General features: G+C 23.5%; 1 protein-coding gene across 1 annotated transcript; it reads left to right on the top strand. All coding sequences in view use genetic code 6, as the record gives it.

Annotated features, from left to right (window-relative positions):
• Positions 1-650: 650 nt before the first annotated feature.
• On the top strand, positions 651-20535 carry TTHERM_00486040 (transmembrane protein, putative; the record flags this gene model as incomplete). The annotated part of the gene is made up of 30 exons (XM_001032817.2): positions 651-922; positions 974-1803; positions 2001-2108; positions 2167-2609; positions 2666-3131; positions 3196-3591; positions 3656-4210; positions 4260-5402; positions 5453-5871; positions 5923-6588; positions 6648-7745; positions 7799-8038; positions 8154-8506; positions 8567-9318; positions 9374-9460; positions 9673-10764; positions 11326-11563; positions 11653-12395; positions 12642-12761; positions 12821-13236; positions 13292-13763; positions 13820-14215; positions 14271-14651; positions 14709-15653; positions 15714-16144; positions 16241-16918; positions 16990-17931; positions 17991-18209; positions 18418-18770; positions 18834-20535. The coding sequence occupies 30 exons, from the start codon at positions 651-653 to the stop codon at positions 20533-20535; spliced, it is 16956 nt and encodes a 5651-aa protein (XP_001032817.2).
• Positions 20536-20805: the final 270 nt, after the last annotated feature.

The following is a 20805-nucleotide window of genomic DNA, read 5'->3' as shown; positions in this document are numbered from 1 at the left end:
GGTGCTAGTTAAATTATTATATGTCTATAAAATTTTAATTTGATAGAAATTTCCTTTTTAACCTAGCTAAGTATCTTTGTTAATAAATAATATATATCAACTTACATATATTTGAATAATTTAGTTTCGATTCAGTTAATATGTTCTATAAAAGATATCTTTTTATCTATTGTTTTTAGAAAAAGTAAGTAGTAATATTTAATTTTGTAATTGCTCGATTTTATTTCTGTCCAAATAGTCATTAAATTACACAGTAAATATTTTGATGTCAGACTATGAAATAATAAAATATTGTTGATGCAATTATATAAATTTACCAAAAATTGGGTAAATTAATTAATTTTAGTCATAAAATTTTAAGTAAGTTTATAATAAATATTTAAATAAAACACTTTATAATTTCATTAAAAAAAAATAATTAGCATTTTTTATTTTCTCATATTGAGTTTAGCAAAATTTTTACATGACTCTTATACTAAACATAAGTTGATCTATTTTTTATTAGTTTACTATTTTCTTTTGATAATTATTCATTCATATTACTATTTATCATAGCAAGAATAATCATATCGTATTAAAAAAACATTAAAGTCTATTTTTAATATAGTGAAATCAAAACAATTTCTAGTTAATTGCTCTTAGATTGAATAATGATATCTATTTATTAACTGATTTTACTTTCAAATGTTTTCTTTTCATTTATACAAACCTAATTCATAATTTTCAACAAATAAACTTTCGATATTGTTAACAATTGCTTGATTTTCGAAAGCTCATCTCATTCAACATCTATAGGATAAAAAGATAATCCATCGCGTAATAGCACCACAAACTAATGTCTATTGTGTTAGAATGGGTATTATCTAGATGAAGGAAAGTGTATTTATATCCCAAATTGTACAAATCCAATAGTTAATTAAATGTATATTCTGATTTTTTTTTTAAAACGATTACTTAAATTTATTTTTAATAGCGATGATATAATTTCATGTGAGGAAGGAGTATATTTAGGATATTATGCATAGTCATTCTTTTAGTGTCCAAAAAATTGTATCAGTTGCTTCAAGTAAGATAATGAAATTTTATGCAAAGGATGCAAAATAGGATTTGCTCGAAAGTAAGATGGATCATGCTATCCTCCTCCAAGCTTTTGTATACAAGCGAGCACAATTTAAGTTAAACTACCAAAAAATGATACTATAAACTTAGGTGATTAATATTCTTCATAATAGTAGGAATAATAGAGCTCATAAATGACTGAATTAATTTAATGTGATTAATGTTAGTCAGGATTTATTACATAGATTTAAGACTATACTAGCCCATCTGATTATTATAATCAGTGCATAGAATGTTCAGATATAATTGAAAATTGTTAAAATTGCTCTCTTGTTTTAGATTAAAAATATATATGCAACTCTTGTAATGAGGGTTATTATTTAACATAAGACAAAAATCAATCATCAGTATGCCAATAATGTTCTAGCAATTGCTCATTTTGTATATTCGGTTAAGTTTAGTATAATGCTCCTTTTATATTATCAAACTCTTAAATTGGTGTAGAAGAAAGAGAAATTTGTTTGAAATGCCCTAAAGGATATGGATTTCATTATGATGGAAAAACTTGTGTACAGTGTAATTAATGTGATTAATGCTTCTATTTAATAAATAAATAATATGTTTATACTCTTGGTACTAATTTCAAGGCAATTACAGATGAAGATATAATCTAACTTAAACTTTAAGTAGAATTGACTTGCTCCTACCAAACTTGCTCAGAAGGCTGTATAGATTAATTCAACAGTAAAATAAATTATGTTATTTATTTAGTTTTTAAAGTTTACAATTAAGTGAAGATGTTTATTTTTTATCATTTTATTTTTAAAATTGAAAAATATTTTGTGAAGAAACATTTTTTGCTGAATCAAAATACAAAAAATTTTGAGATTATCTTAATTAATAAGCCTTTTTAAAATGAATTGTTTTATTTTTTTTAAAAGTTTGTTAAACAAAAAATAAAATTTCTGGATGTTCTCTATGTGCAGCATAAAAAATAAGCTCTGATTTAAGTCAGAATGCACTTACATGCAAATAGTGTTTTTCAGACAGTAAATTAATTTTTTATGATTATCGATAAATTGGAATTTATAAATGATATATTTATAGAGCAAATGAAAGTACAAATTTAATCAACCTTGTAGAACTAATATTGCTTAGATAGGTGTTAAAGTGACTGCTAGTAATGCAACTATGATGATTTTTTATAGATTTAAACATGCAGCTTGTGCAAAAAACAAGGAAACTACTAGCTAGAGTATTAATAAGCAATAGATGAACTCAACAATTTACTAGGAAATGAAGACATGATAAAATATAATTCATACCATTATCTTTTTTTACTTTAAAATTAAAAATCCAAGAAGTGTCTAAACTGCCTATTTGGATGCTATGAGTGCTAAAATGCATAAATTTATTAAAACAATTAAGAAGTAGGCCACTATACCTCAAGTATAGATTAAATAAGCTTCATCCAACAAGTTTAGTTGTTGAGTTAATATTATCCTTAATATTTTAAGTCCAATGACTTTTTTTTTCCTCCTTAAGACTCTGTATAAACAATTAAATTTATTTTTTAGGATTAAAAATATTTTATTATTTTTAAAAGGTAGATATCGTTAACTCAAATTGCATAAAATGCTAAGATGGTTACTAATTAATAGTGCCTTAGATGAAATGTATAAAATGCTCTGAAAATAAATTTTGTAAATTTACAATATAAAATATTTAATATAATTTATTTAGCTCAGATTTTGACTAAATGAGCTTTGACGAAATTCTTAGCTAAGTTTTTGGTTAGGATTGGTTCAATTTAAATCACTTCTATTAAATGAATCAGCTAGATATTTAAGATATAGAAGTAGTTTTGAATTTAGGTAAGAGAACTTATTTTTTAAAGGATAGCTACTCTCTAAATCTATCATACATGAAAAGTGGTAAAATATTCGCCAATTCTAAGCTTAAATTAATAGGCGCTGGTCCTTAAACAGTTTTACAAATAAGCTAGAATTTTTCAATTTTATTTTTTACTTAGATTGAAATTTAAGACATGACAATTTCTATTGATAATTAAAGTAAAATTATTAATTGATCAAAAATATAAAAATGTTCTAATCATTTTTTTATAAAATTAAATAGAAAATTGGGTTATAGGAGCTTTTGAGGATAACAGTTCTATTATTTTTTCTGGTGTTGTTTTTTAATCTTAATAAAATATGGGATCTATTGTTTTATTTGATAATTTTTCAAAATTAGAGATATCTAAATGCGTATTTGATGGAAATTTTGCCTAAAGTACGGATTTCATTTAACTTATTGACCCTACTCCTTTCAGTGATATTGATGATGAAGGGTTTGATGATTTGACAATAAGCATTTTTGGAAATTATTTCACTCCTAATTTCACTCTTACTTAATACTTTCTATAGACATAATTCTTCAGCCATTTAAACATAAATTTAGAAATGAAACAAAACACATTTAGAAAATCAAAGATAGGCGGCTTTCTATATGTTTCTACTTTGTAAGATATGGGTAAGTTATTTTTTCAATGTTGTATTAATTTTGGAAGTAATTTGTTTATTTTTTTTTGAAAAAGATGCTTTAAGTTATAAAGATCGATTAATATCTATTACAGACAACACTTTTGATTTATATCTTTTTAGTGGATACAGCTTTTTTTAAGATGCAACCCTTGATTATGTTTATTTGAATAATAATACAATATATTCGATTTCTGTTGATAAAATTAATGATTAAGCGACATCATTTTTTTCATTTTTTTAAGGAAGTGTTTTAAATACTAAAATTGCTAGCGTTTAAGTTCCATAAGCTAAATTTTATCTCTTCGATTTTACAGGCACAAGAGATTACACTGATATTTATCTATGTATAGATATTACTGTAAAATTAATAAATTTTACTTCTGTTGATCCTGATGAGCTATCTCCACAGAAACCAAGTTTTAATTTATTAAACTATGGACTCTAAGATAATGGATAATCTTAACTCTAACATAATTTGAAATTTAGACATTTGGAAAAACATTCAGAATTTATTTCGGGTACTGATAAAAAAGTTAATGAAAAAATTGAGAAACGTTAATTGTAGAGTTAAGCAAACATAGTTTCTTAATATCCATTAATTATTTTGAGTAAAATTTATTAAATAAATTAATTAATTAATGATTTTATTTAATTTAGAAAATAGCTAAAACAATTTTAGAAAAAACTTTGAAATAAGCAATTTCTACATGAAGTCAATTTCTCTTTAAACAAATGGTAGCCCTTTGATAGAAATTGAAGCTTCTTTGATAGTTACAGTCTAAAATTTTACTTTATAGGATTCATACATTTAAGGGGACGTGTTTAGAGCTCAATGTTACAATTTTACTGCTAACAGTATAATAATAAAAAATCTCATAAACGAACATTATTTTTTAATTAGTTCATTTAGTGTTAATCTCTTTATTTCTGATATTTAATTTCCTAATTCTGAAGATTAGTTTAGCCCTATTAATTAGCTAATCAATTATCAAGATTCAAGCCAAATTAATATTGATATTATTAATGATTATAAATCTTGCGATTTTGATGAATGCAAAATAAATGATAGTTGTGTAATATAAATTGATATTTGTACATAGGGTATGCCGCTTAAGAAATGCGATTCTATCGGCTAAACTGTTATAGACTTTTGTTAATAAGAAGAATTTGATCAGAGTCAAAATAACGAGAATGATTAAACTGATTCTAGTTCAGATTAAAACAATAAAGCTGATGAAGATATAGATGAGAATTATAACCAATATAATTAAAATGACTTAAAATCTCTTTAAGCAGATAGAAATCCAGCTTAAAATTAAAATTAAACGGATTATTCTATTTGTGATATCTTAAAATTTAACAGATTGCCTATTATTTTTGAAGAATTTACTTTTAATACAAATGAGGAATTAATAAGTCAGGTTATTATTTAAAATATTTAAATTGAGAATAGAATTACTTCAAATTCATTAATATAAATAAAAAATAATTAAAATGGAATATAAAAAATTTAAGTTAAAAATATAAAACTGGATAATCTAATATACTATAACTCTAATATTGGAAATTCATACGATTTATCATTGTTTATGAGTGTAAATTCAGCAAGATCAGTACTAATTATGAAGAACATAACAGCTTAAGGTATTTATATTTTAGATAATAGTGTTGACATAATAAATGTAAATAATAAACTCTTGATAAACTGTTTTCTTCAAATATAAGTTTAACACTTTTTGCTTAAGCATTCATACTATGCTAATGAAGGTGGTTCTAAGTATTAAAATCTTCAATAAAAATGTAAAATTATTTTTTAATTTTAGAATTTCACAGATTATTAATTTAAAAAGATAAAGTTTTAGATTATGCTCCCAGATTTGTAGATTTTGTAGGTTAAACACTTTATTTTAATCACACAAAATTTGTTAAGATAGCATCCCTAAGTGGAGGGGTGGTAAGAGCTTCATCAAATTAAAATTTAGATTTCTTTTTTTATAATATGACAACTGAAAGTGTATTTGTTAGTAAGAGTGGTGGTTTGCTCTATTTTTACTCCTCAATAGGCACAAGTGTGTATCTACACATATAAAATTCATTTTTTAAAAATATAACATCAAATGCAAGTTTTGGACTTTTTGATATCAATAATTTATAAAATCCAATAAATCTAAATATAATTAATTGTGATTTAGTAGACATTTCGTCTCCATAAACCTCTCTTTTTTAAGTAAAGAATATGAATAGCTTTGTCCTCCTCTAAGATGTTAATGTATTTTTTTTTTTTAATAAGATAATATTTAAAATTTTCTAAAAAATAAAGATTCATGAGATTTTTCATATTTTTCCTATCTTTAAAAATGAAATGATTTGTTTGAAGAATACTGAAGTGCGTCTGATAAACATAAGGATTTTTAACTTAAATGACTACTAAACTCTATTTAATTTTGATTAAAGTGTTATTCTTTTTTACAATGTATCCATATAAAAAGTAGAAGTGCTTTTAGGTTTATTCTTATTTTAAAGGAGTTAAGTATAGATGATTGAGTTTACATTTAAAGACAGCAAATCCACTTTTTTAAATTTAAATAGTGATCCAACGCATATTAACACTGCTTAGCAAATGTTTATCTACTGCTAATCATTCATAGAATTTAAATTTTGTTATCCTTTAATTATGAGAAATGTCACCATTTAAAATATTTAGCTGAATTATTGTTCAAACAATATCATTTATTTTGACTAAAGCTCATCCAATATAAAAAATATAACTCTTGTTAATAATACATTCGATAATAGAGTCTTGCAGAATCAAATTAGTCTCTTATACTATAATTAAATTTTTGTTTCACTCAAAAATTAGCATCATCATATACTAATTGAGGCAACAGTCAGTGGCAATATACTTCCAGAAGCATCAAAAGGATGTATAAGAGTTTTTAACACTTAAATAATCTTAAGAGAAAGTATTTTCTCACATAATATTGTTGTAAAAAATTATTTAAAAATACTCTTTTTTGAAAATAAAATTATTAATATAATATTAAGGATTACGGAGGCGGCCTATACATACAGACTACAAATAATGATGGTTCTGGTATGTCAGAAAAAGCACCTAACCATAGACTCTTATAATAAAATAATTAGAATATCAAAAAAAATTTAAATCCTAAACGAAAATAATAAAAATTGAGAACTCTTGATGAAACTGTAGAAATCTATTACACTTAAAACAATACATTTCTACCCACTAATAATTCAGAGTCATATTACCAAAATTTTGAGCCAGATAAATTATGGGTTACACTAGATGACTAACCAGATTTTAAAGAGAGATATTAAAACATATTTTAATATCCTTTTTAATTTATATTTATTATTGATGGATGCTAATTCCTTGACAACTATGCATTTTCATAAGGAGGAGCTATATACATAGACATAAATGATAGCTCAAGAGATTTATTAATTAATTCAGTAGCTATTTTAAATTCAGATATTTCACACAATATTGCAGAAATAAATTCTCCTGGAATAGGAAGCCTCACTTTTATTCCTTTTTTATAGAATAACTCTTAATCAAACAATACAGTAAAAAATAGAGCTATAACAGCATTTAACATAGCTCCCTCTAATCTAAATATTTATTACCAAAATGGTTCTGCTGTTTTGAATTTAAAAAACATAACTTCTGGATAACTATTTGATTAAGGAAATTTAATAGTAGAGTTTTAAAATATTAATGGTGAGAAGGTTTATCTTAATGATCCTTCACTTATATCAACAGCTAGAAAACCTTAAGTTTTTTTAACCTACGATTAAATAAAAATTGCAATTGACACCTTTTCGTTTGAAAATGGAACTATCACTATATTACCATAGTAATATATTTACACTCCTGGGAGTGTAGTTGATTTTATCTTTTCTTCACCAAATATTTTAACACCGGTAAGATTAGATGGTGATATTATTTTCGAGATTTAAACTAATAAGTATGAAAAAATTATTAAGGCTCATTTTAGAAGTTGTTAAATAGGAGAAATATACTTTAAAGACAAAAAGATATGTTCACCTTGTTCTTTTGGCACATATAGCTTAGAAGATCCTAAAAGCGCTAGATGTACAAATTGTCCGCAAGGAGGATATGTAATATTTTTAAATTAAATAGGCTAATTATTTAAAGATTATATAACTAATAGTGTCTTGGAGGTAATTAAATTTTACTGCTTGAAGGCTATTGGTCTGATGCTACTATTAAGCAAGATGAAATAATATATTGTAGTAGAAATCCTTCAAACTGTGTAGGGTAAGTTAGTCAAGAGTTATTAAATAATAGAGAATTTAAACCTAAAAGAAATTTAAATCACGAAGACAAAAGCCAGTTCTTTCCATGCATAGAAGGACATGTTGGAGCTCTCTGTGAAGTGTGTGATTTGACTGTAAATATTTTTTGTTATAGATTTTGTTCTAACTTTTATAAAAAATAAACAAATTTATTATTTTTTATAGTAATTTTATTTAAATTTTTTTAAAAATGATACATATAATTTTAAGGGTTTGAAGAATGGATTAAGGTATTATCAAACATAAGGTTATCAGTGTGAAAAATGTTAAGAAATAGTAAATATTTATGTAAAATTAGGTTTTTACATTTTAATAAGCATATCAATCGCTCTAATAACTGTTTATACATTAGTTTCGGAAATTCAAAACAAGATTATAAAAAATGCATTAAAAATTATAGGTGTATTAATGGTGGGAATTAATTCTTAATATTATCAAATTGCATCTTCTTTATTTAAGATTATCATTAATTACGCACAGATCAACTTAATTATTTACACTCTAGATTTATAAATACCAAGTGAGCTTAATAATATCTTTTTATCAATAATTTCTCCATTTAAGTAAAATTTATTATATTGAGAAATAAATACATTTTTCAAACGTTTCTATTTATTTGATAGGTTTTTATAGACAGGCTTTGATTGTTTATTGAGCGATATGTTTTCTTTATAAGTTGTGTTCATAAAATCAATTGGATTATGCTTATTGCCAGTACTTTACTATGTCATATTACTTTTCATTCTTACTATCGTTGAGACATTAAAAAGGAAATTTATAAAATCGTATTATTTTTATACTGCTTGCTTTTTTATTACGCTTTTTAGTATTCCTAATGTTATTCAGTACTTAGCTTTGGTATTATCATGCAGAAGAGTAGGAAGCTAAAAATATATAGCAGCTGACGTGAGCTAAATATGCTACTCAAGTCAGCATATATAACATATAAAGAGTGTAATTGTCCCTGGTATTGTTGTTTATGGATTACTTATTCCTTTGCTATTTGTGTGCATTTTACATTTCAACAGAGATAAATTTGAATAAAATATGTTTGAAATGAAATATGGATTTCTTTATAGAGAATACAAGAGTAAAGTTTTTTACTGGGAAATAGTGCGTTTAGGATGTAAAGAAATTATATTTCTATCTGTTAGTATTTGGGACGAATAGTAAGAATTAAAAGCTATGATTGTTTGCCTTCTTCTGATATTTTACTATGGACTTTTATAGAGAGTACAGCCATTTAAAAATTAGCTCTTAAATCGATATGAGCAAATATCTACTACTTTGAATATTATTTCAATAATTATTGCTCTTGTTGTTAAGTAAATAAGCAATAGTACAACTAACATATTACTCTACATATTTATCATAGGTTAAAATATTCTATTCATTTCATTTATAGTCTACAGAATAATTTCTATTTACAGAACAAAATTAGTTAATTGCTTAAACCTTGTAAAAATAAAACTCTTAATTTGCCTAAAATTTGCAAACAAAGAATAGATTCAAAAAATGTAAGAAAAGCAAGCAAACGATAAAATAATGAAATCAAAAAAGATATCTAAGAATTGGCAAATATTAAGAATTTATATATTTGTTTTACAATTTTTCAAAAAATTGAATAAAAGCTTAGGAATGTATTCTCCATAAGTAACTTTTTCATTTATATAAGCAAAGTAAAATAATGAAATCTTAAATAATGAGATATCTTTGATTTAATAAAAAGTTAATTTGTAAAAGTTCCTTCTAACAACTGTTGATAAAATAAAAACAGATTAGTAAGAAAGCTTTATAGTAGAAGGAAAAGTAATCACTCCGCTTCTTCAAGCAAATTAAGATACTGATAGTAAGAATATTATCAAGCTATAACTAGATTTCTAGCAAAATATGATAAATTTTCATTAAGCCTACAAGAATACAAATTCTATCAAAGATGATTATTACAAAAATAATGAGATTTATGCTGATAATTTTAAGTTAAAAAATGAAAATAGCCCTACTTTTTTTTCCTAAAATTAAACTCATTACTTAAATTTAAGTGAAACTCCGTTTTAAAAAAAACAAAACCCTGAGATTGAAAATTTACAATCTTTCTAAATTTAAAGTAATGATCTTAACTTCGATTAGGGTAAAAAAAATTTAAAGTTTATTCAATAAGAAAATTAAATTGTTCATTAGCTTTTGCCAATTATCAGCAAAGAAAAAGAAATTGAATTGTAAAGTTTTAACGATGAGATTAACAATCAATTTAATGTTAGAAATACTTTTACCTAAAAAATGCATTTTAATAACAATTAAGATTCAATGTAATTTACATTGAAATAACAAGATTTTGATTAAAATGATGCTACTAGATTCATAGTTTAACATCAATAAAATGAAATTGATAATATTTCACCTGAAAATAAAAGTAAAATTAAAAACTTTGGTTCATAAATAGAACTAAAATAGAAAATTAGTAATCTCAATAATATATTCTAAAGGGATAATTAAATTTTTGAAAATTAAGATAAGCAAGAAATTCATTATAACGAAAATGAAAAGCTAAGCTAGTTTAAAGATTTAAATAATTTTAGTTTTGATAAAAAAAGAGAAATATAAGATCTATAAGAAATAAGTAAAAATTAAAATGAGTAGCAAAATAATCTAGTGGAATAGCCTTATAATGTGCAACAAAATTTAGATAATGATGAGCTAATTAAATTTGATTCTGATGATTCAGATTATGATTTCTCTAATGGAATATGCTCTCATAAATAAATTTCAGCTAGCAATTAGCTTGAAAATGCCGGAAAATAATAAAAATCAATGTATAATAGTAGAAACCAAGAAGAATGTAATATTTTTATTCTAAATTTATTATTTTTATTCTTAATTAATTATTTTTTTAAAAATTTAATATATTTTTATTTTTTAATAAAAAAAAATATTATTAAGAAGAAAAATTACAGAATTTAAATTAAGATGAAGGAAACAGTGGAGAGGCTTTTATAAGCTGAAAACAAATACTAAATTTTATATTAAAATAATTTATACAAATAGCATGTATTTTTAAATTGTAAGTATAATTTTTAATAATATGGTTTTTGTGTTTTTTATAATTAATTTTTCAGTGCTTAAATTTATTTAAATACATTTGTAAATTTCAATCAAATTAATAATTTCCACAATTTTACATTATTTGCGATATATGTTAAAAGTTTTGAAGGAAAAAAGAATTATTAGTGGCATATAACAAAAAAACTATATGATTTCTTAGTTAATATATCTGTTTCTTAATTAAATATTAATTTCAATTAAGTAAAATAAGCAGCAAGTAAAGCTAAAAAGAAGTAAAAAATAGAGTAACTTTAAATAAGTTTATAAAAACTTATGATAGGATATGCGATATTTAGATATTTTGCTGTAATCATATTTATTGCATTATAGAATTGCTCATCTTAACTGATAAGATAAGAAAATGAAATTATTTAAAATTGCTTAAACTTTAGCATTACTAAATAATAGTAAAATAACTAAAATTAGAGCTACTGTAACACCTGCTAATATGGCTACTTTTTATACTAAGGCAAGTGCTATTTAATTAAAAATTGTGAAGTATCTGCAATTATACAAGAGTATATATTTAAGTTTAAATCATTATTTGGAAAATAAAAATTTATTCATATTATTTTTTTTCATTTCTACTTTTTATAAATTAATAAAGTCAATACTTAGTATAATGTCTAGATGGATCATACCTAACTTTTTATAATAATTCGTTCCACGCTTGTCCAAATTATTGCAATTAATGTGGCTTTGACAACGGATAGCTTATATGCACTAGTTGTTAATAAGGCTATTAATTAATGTAATAAGTATCTCCAGAAGGAATTTTACATGGTACATATTGCTCCATTTATAATGATGTTAATTGCCTATTACAAGGTGAATGTTCTATTAACTAATGCTGTTTAAAATGCTAGAAAGGATATTTTTTAGATAAAAAAACATAATTATGTACTCCTTGTTCTAAATTAGTGAATAATTGTATTGATTGCATAGATGTCAGTGCAGTAACAGATTAAATATCCTAAATTAAGTGTACTACATGCTCTATGGGATTTTACTAGCAATTTTAATACGATTAATGTAATTAATGTTAAACTTACTGTCAAGTTTGTGCCTATAAATTTGTATATTATTTTAATCCAATCAAAATGTAGTTTGGAAGTGAAAAAAGATTGTAATGTTTACAATGCTAAGATGGGTACGGTTTTCATTAAGATGGTTAGAGATGCGTTAAATGTGAAGATAATTGTCCTCTCTGTTATAAATAGTTAAATAATTTATATCAGTATACAATAACAAACTAATTTAAAGCTCAGCTAATTGATGATATAACTATGAATTTTTCACTTAAATGCTTAAATTACGAGTTTTAGGATCAGTGCATTGATGTTTATGGAAGTAATTGATAACAAACATACTTAAAACAACAAATTTAAAAATCAGAATCAACAAACCGTTTTTTGAAATATTTTTATGAGAAAATACTGATATTATTAGTGTTGATTGATGATCATTTTAATTTTCTTGAATTTTTAATTTCCATTTTAATAAGAAAAATTATCAAAACAAATTAATATAATTCTACAATAATGAAATAATGCATATTTTTTAGATAACTCTAATGCATTTTAAAAATAAAATTAGGATTATCAAAAATTTAGAAGAAACCTGTGGACAATTGCCTATTAAATTACTGCGGTTAAGTTCTGGATACAAGAAATATTTAAATCTCTTACTTGAGTTGTTTGAAGTGCGCAAAAGGATGTAATTAATGATAAATAGTATTAGATTAATATATTGTTTATTTAATTATTTTATATTAGACTAGCCAATTTTGAAAAGCTATTAAACATATATTGCTTAAGAATGTATTGATGACTGTCCAAATTAATGCTTGACTTGCATAAAGGATCTTAGCACGAATTTAAATACATGTTTGAATTGCCTACAGAAGGGGAAGGCCACTGATTCTAATTATATATTTTTCTTAAATATTCTAAGCAAAATTCCAGATTATTAAAATATTTAATAACTAATATTCCCTTTATTTAAAGTTCAATATAATAATCAAAGCTAAAAGGTAAGATGCTTAAATTGTTTTGTGGGCTGTTTGATATGTTAAAGTATTGATAATGGCATTAATCAAATAGATCTTACTGTTTCTGAGAAGGATTTATTAATTAATAATTTTAGACCTTTTTTTAATGAGAAATCTTTTGCACTTCCCTAACTAGATACGGTAACTTACTTTTGTTTATTTAGCTTTGGTTTCTAATCAATTTTATTGTACTTAGATATTAACTTCAAGGCAGATATGCTTAAAATGTGATGAAGGATATTAAATGGTGTATCCTGAGTAGAAATGTGTAAAATGCCCTAAAGAAGGAAAATAGTGCAAGTACTAAATTAAGTTATAAGATGAAGTCATCTATTTCACTTAGTAACTAAGCATTTAACTTTAGCTAGATCAATTTATGCAAACCAGAATCAATGATGCATTTTCGTTTTATTTAGTCCACCAATTTAATATTCAATAAATTGGTTAGACCCTTCACATATAATAAGGATATTACTAACTTAAAAATTAGTCGTCAATTAATTATAATTTTCTTAGAAATGCATACTCAAAGCAGATTCAATAAGCAAATCTTACAATAATTGGAGAAGGCGATGGAACAACTCAATTTAATATTAGCAGCTATTTATCTATTCTTGATTTTGAGAACGTGAGATTTGAAAATATTACCATTAGCTTATCCAAATAAGGTTTTTTTAAAATAATTTAAATTTTAAAAATGAAGAAAAATGTTTTAATAAAATAGGTAGACTTATGATAGGAAATCTTAAAAATTTTAAAAGCCTGATCTTTAAAAATGTGCAGTTTTCTAATTTCTAGGGCTGCGAAAGTGGGTCAATTCTGATATTTTCTAATATTTAAAAATTAAAATTTATTAACTGCACATTTAATAACCTTATACTGAAGTAGGATGATTTTATATAATTTATACCATATAATTTGTATTCTAGTACAAAAGAGACTGTAAAAAATAAAATCTACATAGGTCATAGTACTTTTGTTGATAGTTACTTTGATAAATGCTTTCTAAATACTTAATTTCTAAATTAAAACAATCTTGAGCTATAAATAAATAATTCTATATTTGATTAAGTGACCACGAAATGTTTTATATCAATTAAAATAAATGAATCTAATTTAGGTAATTTATAATGCATTATCAAATTATTTAAAATTTATTTTACTTGAATTAATAGAAAATAGCATTGATTTTATGAGTAGAAATATTACTTTGTTAAATAACAAGTTTAACATTATGATTAGGAATGAAGGTTTCTTTTTCAAGGATGAAACATTAGATTATATAATTATGGTTGGAAATACTATACAATTTTAAGAATATGAAAGCAACTATACCTCATAATCAACAGGCTTTGTGTTTTAATAAGGATTAATTAAAAACACCCTTATTGATTCCTATAAAGTATAATCAGACAATCTGGTTCTTTTTGATCTAACAGGGTAATATAAATATAATTAAATGCAAGATTATTGCTTCGATAATATTATTAGGATAGCGAATTTTACATTTAAATCTGACTAAATTATCGAAATTACAGCCCCTGTCATGATAATAAGTAAATTATTTTTAGAAGAAAAAAAATTTATTTATTGATATTTTATTAATTTTAAAGAACCAAGCATGTTTAATCGTTTAAAATCAGTGTACTTAGAAAATATTTTTATTTATGATATTACTAGAATGAATAACTAACCATATTATATCTTTGATTTATAAGGATTGCTTATTATTTCTTTAAAAAATTTTATCTGCAAAGACGCTTATACAGATGGTTAATATTTTAAACTTGCTGCTAAAATTGTTTATATAAGTGAAATAAAAATTTCCTTAATTCACCAATTGCATTCGTTATTTACAATCTACAGCTAACAAGCTTTTATCAGTGATATTAAGATTTCTAATGATTTTGAACTTTAAATGAGCAATATAATTGATTTCTAACAAGCTAACTATTTAGACTTTGCGTATTCTTATCAAATAAAAGGATTTACGTATGAAGACTGTATGAATTATACATCTTGCTATACAAACAAGTAAAATGATTTGTGTTATTATGAATCTCATTCAATACAAACTAGCTCATAATATTTAGATTAGTTTAATTTATATTAGGAGATATTACAAGATAATGTAATATTTTACAAAGAGGTAGGAATTGCTCAAGTTATAATCTCAAATGTTTAAATTTTCTAAGCGATAATAAGTAGAAATATGATATCAATTGCTTGCTCTTATTAACCAGCATTCATTAGTATATCTAATATAACTTTTAAAGAGTCTGAGTTTGTCTTAGATAATACTCAAATTAATTTAGACTAATAACAATAATTTTTATTTTTTGTATATTCTGATTAGTCTCTTGTTTCTTTAGTTGATATATTCTATGAAAGGTTTAACTCAATAGTGAGTTAAGAATCAGATGATAATTAGGAGTGGGAAGGAAATAAATAACCTAATAGCTTTTAAAATAAAATATAAGCACTCATATTTCTTTATTCAGAAATAATATATATAAAGAATGTTATAGCTAATACTCCTTTGAAAACAAATCATTCAAGTAAATTACTTTAAAGTTAAAGTAGTAACATAAAAATATTTTATTATTTTAAATTACTAGTTTTGATGCCTCATCAATTTTTAGTGTAAGAAAGCAAATTTATTTAGTTTATAGCCAAAACCTTTATACTCAAAGATAGCATATTTAATGATTTTAGCTGCTCAAAAGGTGGGTTATTAATCTCGCCTATTCAACAAGACATTGATTTATACATGTAAAATGTAACTTTAAAAAAAGTAAATTCCGAGGGTGATGGCGGAGTATTATATTTCTACTTAATAGAGAGTTCACGTATTTCAATAAATTTGTAAAGTTGTGTTTTCGATAATATTTCAAAAGATTAAGGTGGGATAATAGCTATTGATAACAGTAATGATAGAATCTATATAATTATTTAAGACACTTTTATTAAAAATGTTTTTTCTAGTTATAATACTCTGATCTCTATCCCCTAACAGGGAATCTGTATAATATCGCTCAAAAATACAACAGTATTTATCTTTCAAAAACATTATTTTTTAATTGAAAAACATTATAAAAAAGATTGAAAATAAATAGTTTTTACAAAATTATTTTTAAAAATTAAGATTACAGAGGACAAAAATTAAATACACCCGGAATTAGTTAAGAAGAGTATGATACAAATAAAAGGTGGAATCATTCTTTTTCAAAATGTCATAATAGATTCTATTAGCAATTATGACTTAATATTTATTTTTGACAATTCTGAAATTTTTTTTCATAATGTAACACTCAATGCTGTGTCAACACACTCTGGAATAATAAGAGCGAAATTCCTTGTATTTGTTTAGTTTACAGATACAACTATTTAAAATGCAAAAAGATTAAGTACCTAGGTAACAATAGAAAACTTGAATTCAGATGAAATTACTAAATAAGTTTTTGGATATTGCAATCCTGATATGTATTTCTATATGGGAGAATTTATCCATTTTTAAAATGTAACTTTCTCTAATAACGAAGTGTTACCCTGTGCACAATCATTTATTAGTGTACAAAATTCTAACTTCTACTTTGATAATGTTACTGTCAAAAATAATTATTGTAATAGTGTAGATTATTTTTATTAAGAATTTTCATTTATTTAATTTGCTGGCGAGCATTACAAGAAAAAAGAATATGGTAATTTGATAATTAATTCTTAATTTTATCACAATCACTTGTATGGCAATTCTTTTGGGATTATTAATTTAAGTAATTTGAGAGTGTTCATTACAAAATCAACTTTCGAAAAAAATTATGCAGTAAGTTTTTCAATAAATAAATAAATAATAACAAAATAATTTATTAACTTTAATAATTTTTAAAAAAATAGAATTATGGTGGAGCAATTTATTTTTAGTAAATAGATGCTGCAACAATTAGTAATCAGAATGATAAAGGAAGAATACTTGAAATTAATAGTGAAATGGAAGATTCTCTTTAAAAATAATACGATTATATTATTGAATCTAATTATAAATTTATAATTAAATACAATTTTAAATATCAGCTCGTAATTGATCAGTGCAATTTTTTTTAAAATACAGCTATGGAAGGTGGTGCTTTGTATTTAGATAACCAAAGAGGAACTACAGTAAGCTTATAATTCGCCATTTTAAATTCTACATTTATAAACAATAATGCTAGTGAAAATTCTCCTGCTATTAGCTGCTTAAAGTATATTCCTTCTGTAATAAATGCGCTTTTTTAAAATAATACTTTGGGAAATAATACAGAAGTAAATCCCTTAAATATTGCTCCTTCCTAGATTTAAGTTTCTAATACAACTGAAGAAGACATAAACTTTTTTTCAAACTTTATATCTGGTGTAGAAATTTAATCAAATATAACTTTAAAATTTAAAGATTTGTCCAATTAAACTGTCTTTTTAAATACAAAAAATACTGACCTTATTCCTTAAGTTTTTCTTTCATATGATACCAATAAAATAGCCTTAGAGAATTATGAACCAAATACTGGCTAGCTATATTTAGGAAATATATCTTTTATATATTAACCAGGCTAAAATGCTACCTTCAGCTTGACATCAAGACATATAATAACTCCTATTTTAGATGAAAATTAAATTGTGACCTCATTCAGCAATAAAGAATATATTAAAAATATAATTGTAGAATTCAGAAATTGTACACCAGGAGAAATATATTTATCTCAAAAAAAAATATGTTAGCTGTGTCCATCGGGTTCATACAGCAGACAAAACAGTAAAAATAAAAATTCTGATGTATGCCTAACTTGTCCTGAGGGAGCTGATGTAATTATCATTTTCAATACAAATAAATTTATAAATCATTAGTTAAAATTATTTATCAGTGTCCAGGAGGGAATATCGTCAATACAATTGATGGGTATTGGCAAGATTCAAGTATTTAAGGAGAAGAAAAAGAGATATTCTATTGCTTGTATTCTTAAAGTAATTGCCTTTCTAACTCAAATTCTACATATTAAAACATAACAGATCCACTTCAAAAATTATACTTTCCATGTAAACTCGGTCATGTTGGGGCACTTTGTCAATCTTGTGATACACAAGTAATTTAATTGAATTTATATTTCAACTCAACTATTTTCATTTTAATTGATTAAGTCATTCATATTTTAAATAATATACCATGAATTCAATTATAAATAGGTCATCAACGAAATCAATTAATTATTAATTTAATCGAATTGTTAATTTTATCATTTTTAAAAATTTTAATTATATATTTTGTTAACACTATTTATAAATACTATTTAGCGATTAATGAGCAATGTTACTTTTTATGAGGATGGTTTATATTAATGCTCATTATGTTCAGATAAATTGGGTATATATTTAAAAGTAGGATTTGTTATTACTGGAGGACTAGTTTTGGCTCTCTTAACTGTCTATAGCATTATAAATGAAGCATAAAATAAAATTATAAAAAATGTATTAAAATTGTTTGGTATATTATCATTAGGAACTGCTTCACAATACTCTCCTGCATCATCTTCATTATTCAAAATACTGATTAATCACTCATAAATAAATTTAATTGCTTTCTCTCTAAGCTAGGATATACCCTAATAACTTACATAAATAATTAATATGATTGTTTCCCCTTTTAGGTATTTATTAATTAAATTATTATTACTTTTATCAAAAATAATAAATTATTGTTTATAAAAAAGACTTATTAAAACAGGTTTTGATTGCTTATTGAGTTAACTTTTTGTTGAAAAATTAGTATTTATAAAGACAATATTTTTTAGTCTGCAACCAATCATATTTTATGTTTTAATTATGTTATGCTTCACTATCATTGAAGTTATTAGAAAAAAGATGATAAAGTCATACTATTTCTATACATCATGTTTTTTTGTTGCACTTTACCTTGTCCCTTAAGTTATTTAGCAACTCATCTTAGCTATTTCTTGCTAAACTGTAGGTTAAAATAAGTATATGATTGCTGATATGACAATAATTTGCTTTTCTGACATTCATATATAATACATAAAATATATTATTATACCAGGTTTAATAGTTTACGGAGTATTGATTCCTATTTTAATGATAACCTTACTTTGTGTTAATAAAAAGCATTTTACTAGCAGTTACTTTGAAATCAAATATGGGTTCTTGTACAAAGAATTTAAGCCAAATTTATTTTACTGGGAAATATTAAGACTCTTATTCAAAGTGTTTATTTACTCTTTTATAGGGCTTTGGAAAAGTGAAATCTAAACAAAAGGATTGATTTCAATTCTTATCCTTATCCTTTATTTTGAATTATTTTAAAAGCTGAAACCTTTCAAAAATCTGGATGTCAACCTGTTAGAGCTTACATCTATTCAAATTAATATTATTTCACTAACATTAGTAGTATTTGCTTATCAAATAAGGAATATCGGCTTTTAATTCTTTGTGTATATGGTAATCATAGGGCTTAACTTCTATTTTTTTTACTAAGTAGCAAAATAGCTTTACAAAATTAATAGAAAATAAATTATCCATCTTAAAAATAAAATTATTGCCCTTTTGAAGAAAGTTAGTACTAAATGCTTTAAAAGATTTAGCTCTGTTAAAAGTTAAATAAATGATCAAAATAAAAGCTTTGTTTAAGATTTAAATCATAATACTATCAAAAAAAATAATTGGAAAAAATTGAGAGATTATTTTAAATTCTACAAAAAATTTAAATAAGAATAGAAAAACAGTACTCTTAGTTTATTTTCTTTAGAAATAATCAAATAATATCAAATCTCAAAGGCTCTTGAAAGTAATAAAGAAAAATTTAACGATCTTGAGGACATAGAAGGAAAATAAATAAAAACTTCTCTTAAAAAACAACAATCTGTCAAGTAAGATTCAGTTGGGAAAAAAAAATTATATTAAAGTGTATTTTCTTTTAGAAGCGCTGACTAGTTAATCCAAGATAGCAATATTGATATTATCGTTAACACATAATTTAAAAATAAATCTTGTTCAACAGAATTTTCAGAAAGAGTAATGGGCGATAGTGCTTTATCAAGATAATTGACAAGATTTAAAACCAAAACGAGTAGAAGATAATAAAAAAGCATTCATAATAAAAGCACTGTAAAATTTTTGGAAAAAAATTTTTATTTTGAATAAAGCAATAAAAATATTAATAAGACTTTAAATCTAAAACAAATAAATTAAAATAATAAAAACTCTGATTTTATAAAATTATCTAACATTTAAATTGAAGACAACATAAAAGATTAAATAATTTCTCAAGATCTAAAGGAATAAAAAGAAATTAACTCTAGTGAAATAATTAATAAATTGCAATAAAAAAAAAATAATTTTAATCAAATAAAAAATAAAGAAATGTATATATAAGATATAAATCATAGTTAACAAGAATGAAAATTTGAAACTATTCTATCCATCTTTAACTACCTAAAATTAATTAATATAAAGTTTCTTAGTTTTCAATTTATGAATTAATATATTTTAACAACTTTTATATCAATAAAATCTTATTTATTTATTTATTATTTAAGAAGAATTCATAATTTTGTATGTCATTTTGCTTCTACTCTTTTCTAATTAGTCCATATTAATTTTATTAAATTAATTATTCTTTCTTCAGTTGTTATTTTTGAAAATTTATAAAATGTATGTTGTGTTCAATTA

Source organism: Tetrahymena thermophila, assembly GCF_000189635.1.
Source record: "Tetrahymena thermophila SB210 genomic scaffold scf_8254527, whole genome shotgun sequence".
NCBI lineage: Eukaryota > Ciliophora > Oligohymenophorea > Hymenostomatida > Tetrahymenidae > Tetrahymena > Tetrahymena thermophila.
The sequence above is the reverse complement of the archived record's forward strand: the minus strand, read 5'-3'. Positions and strand labels throughout refer to the sequence as shown.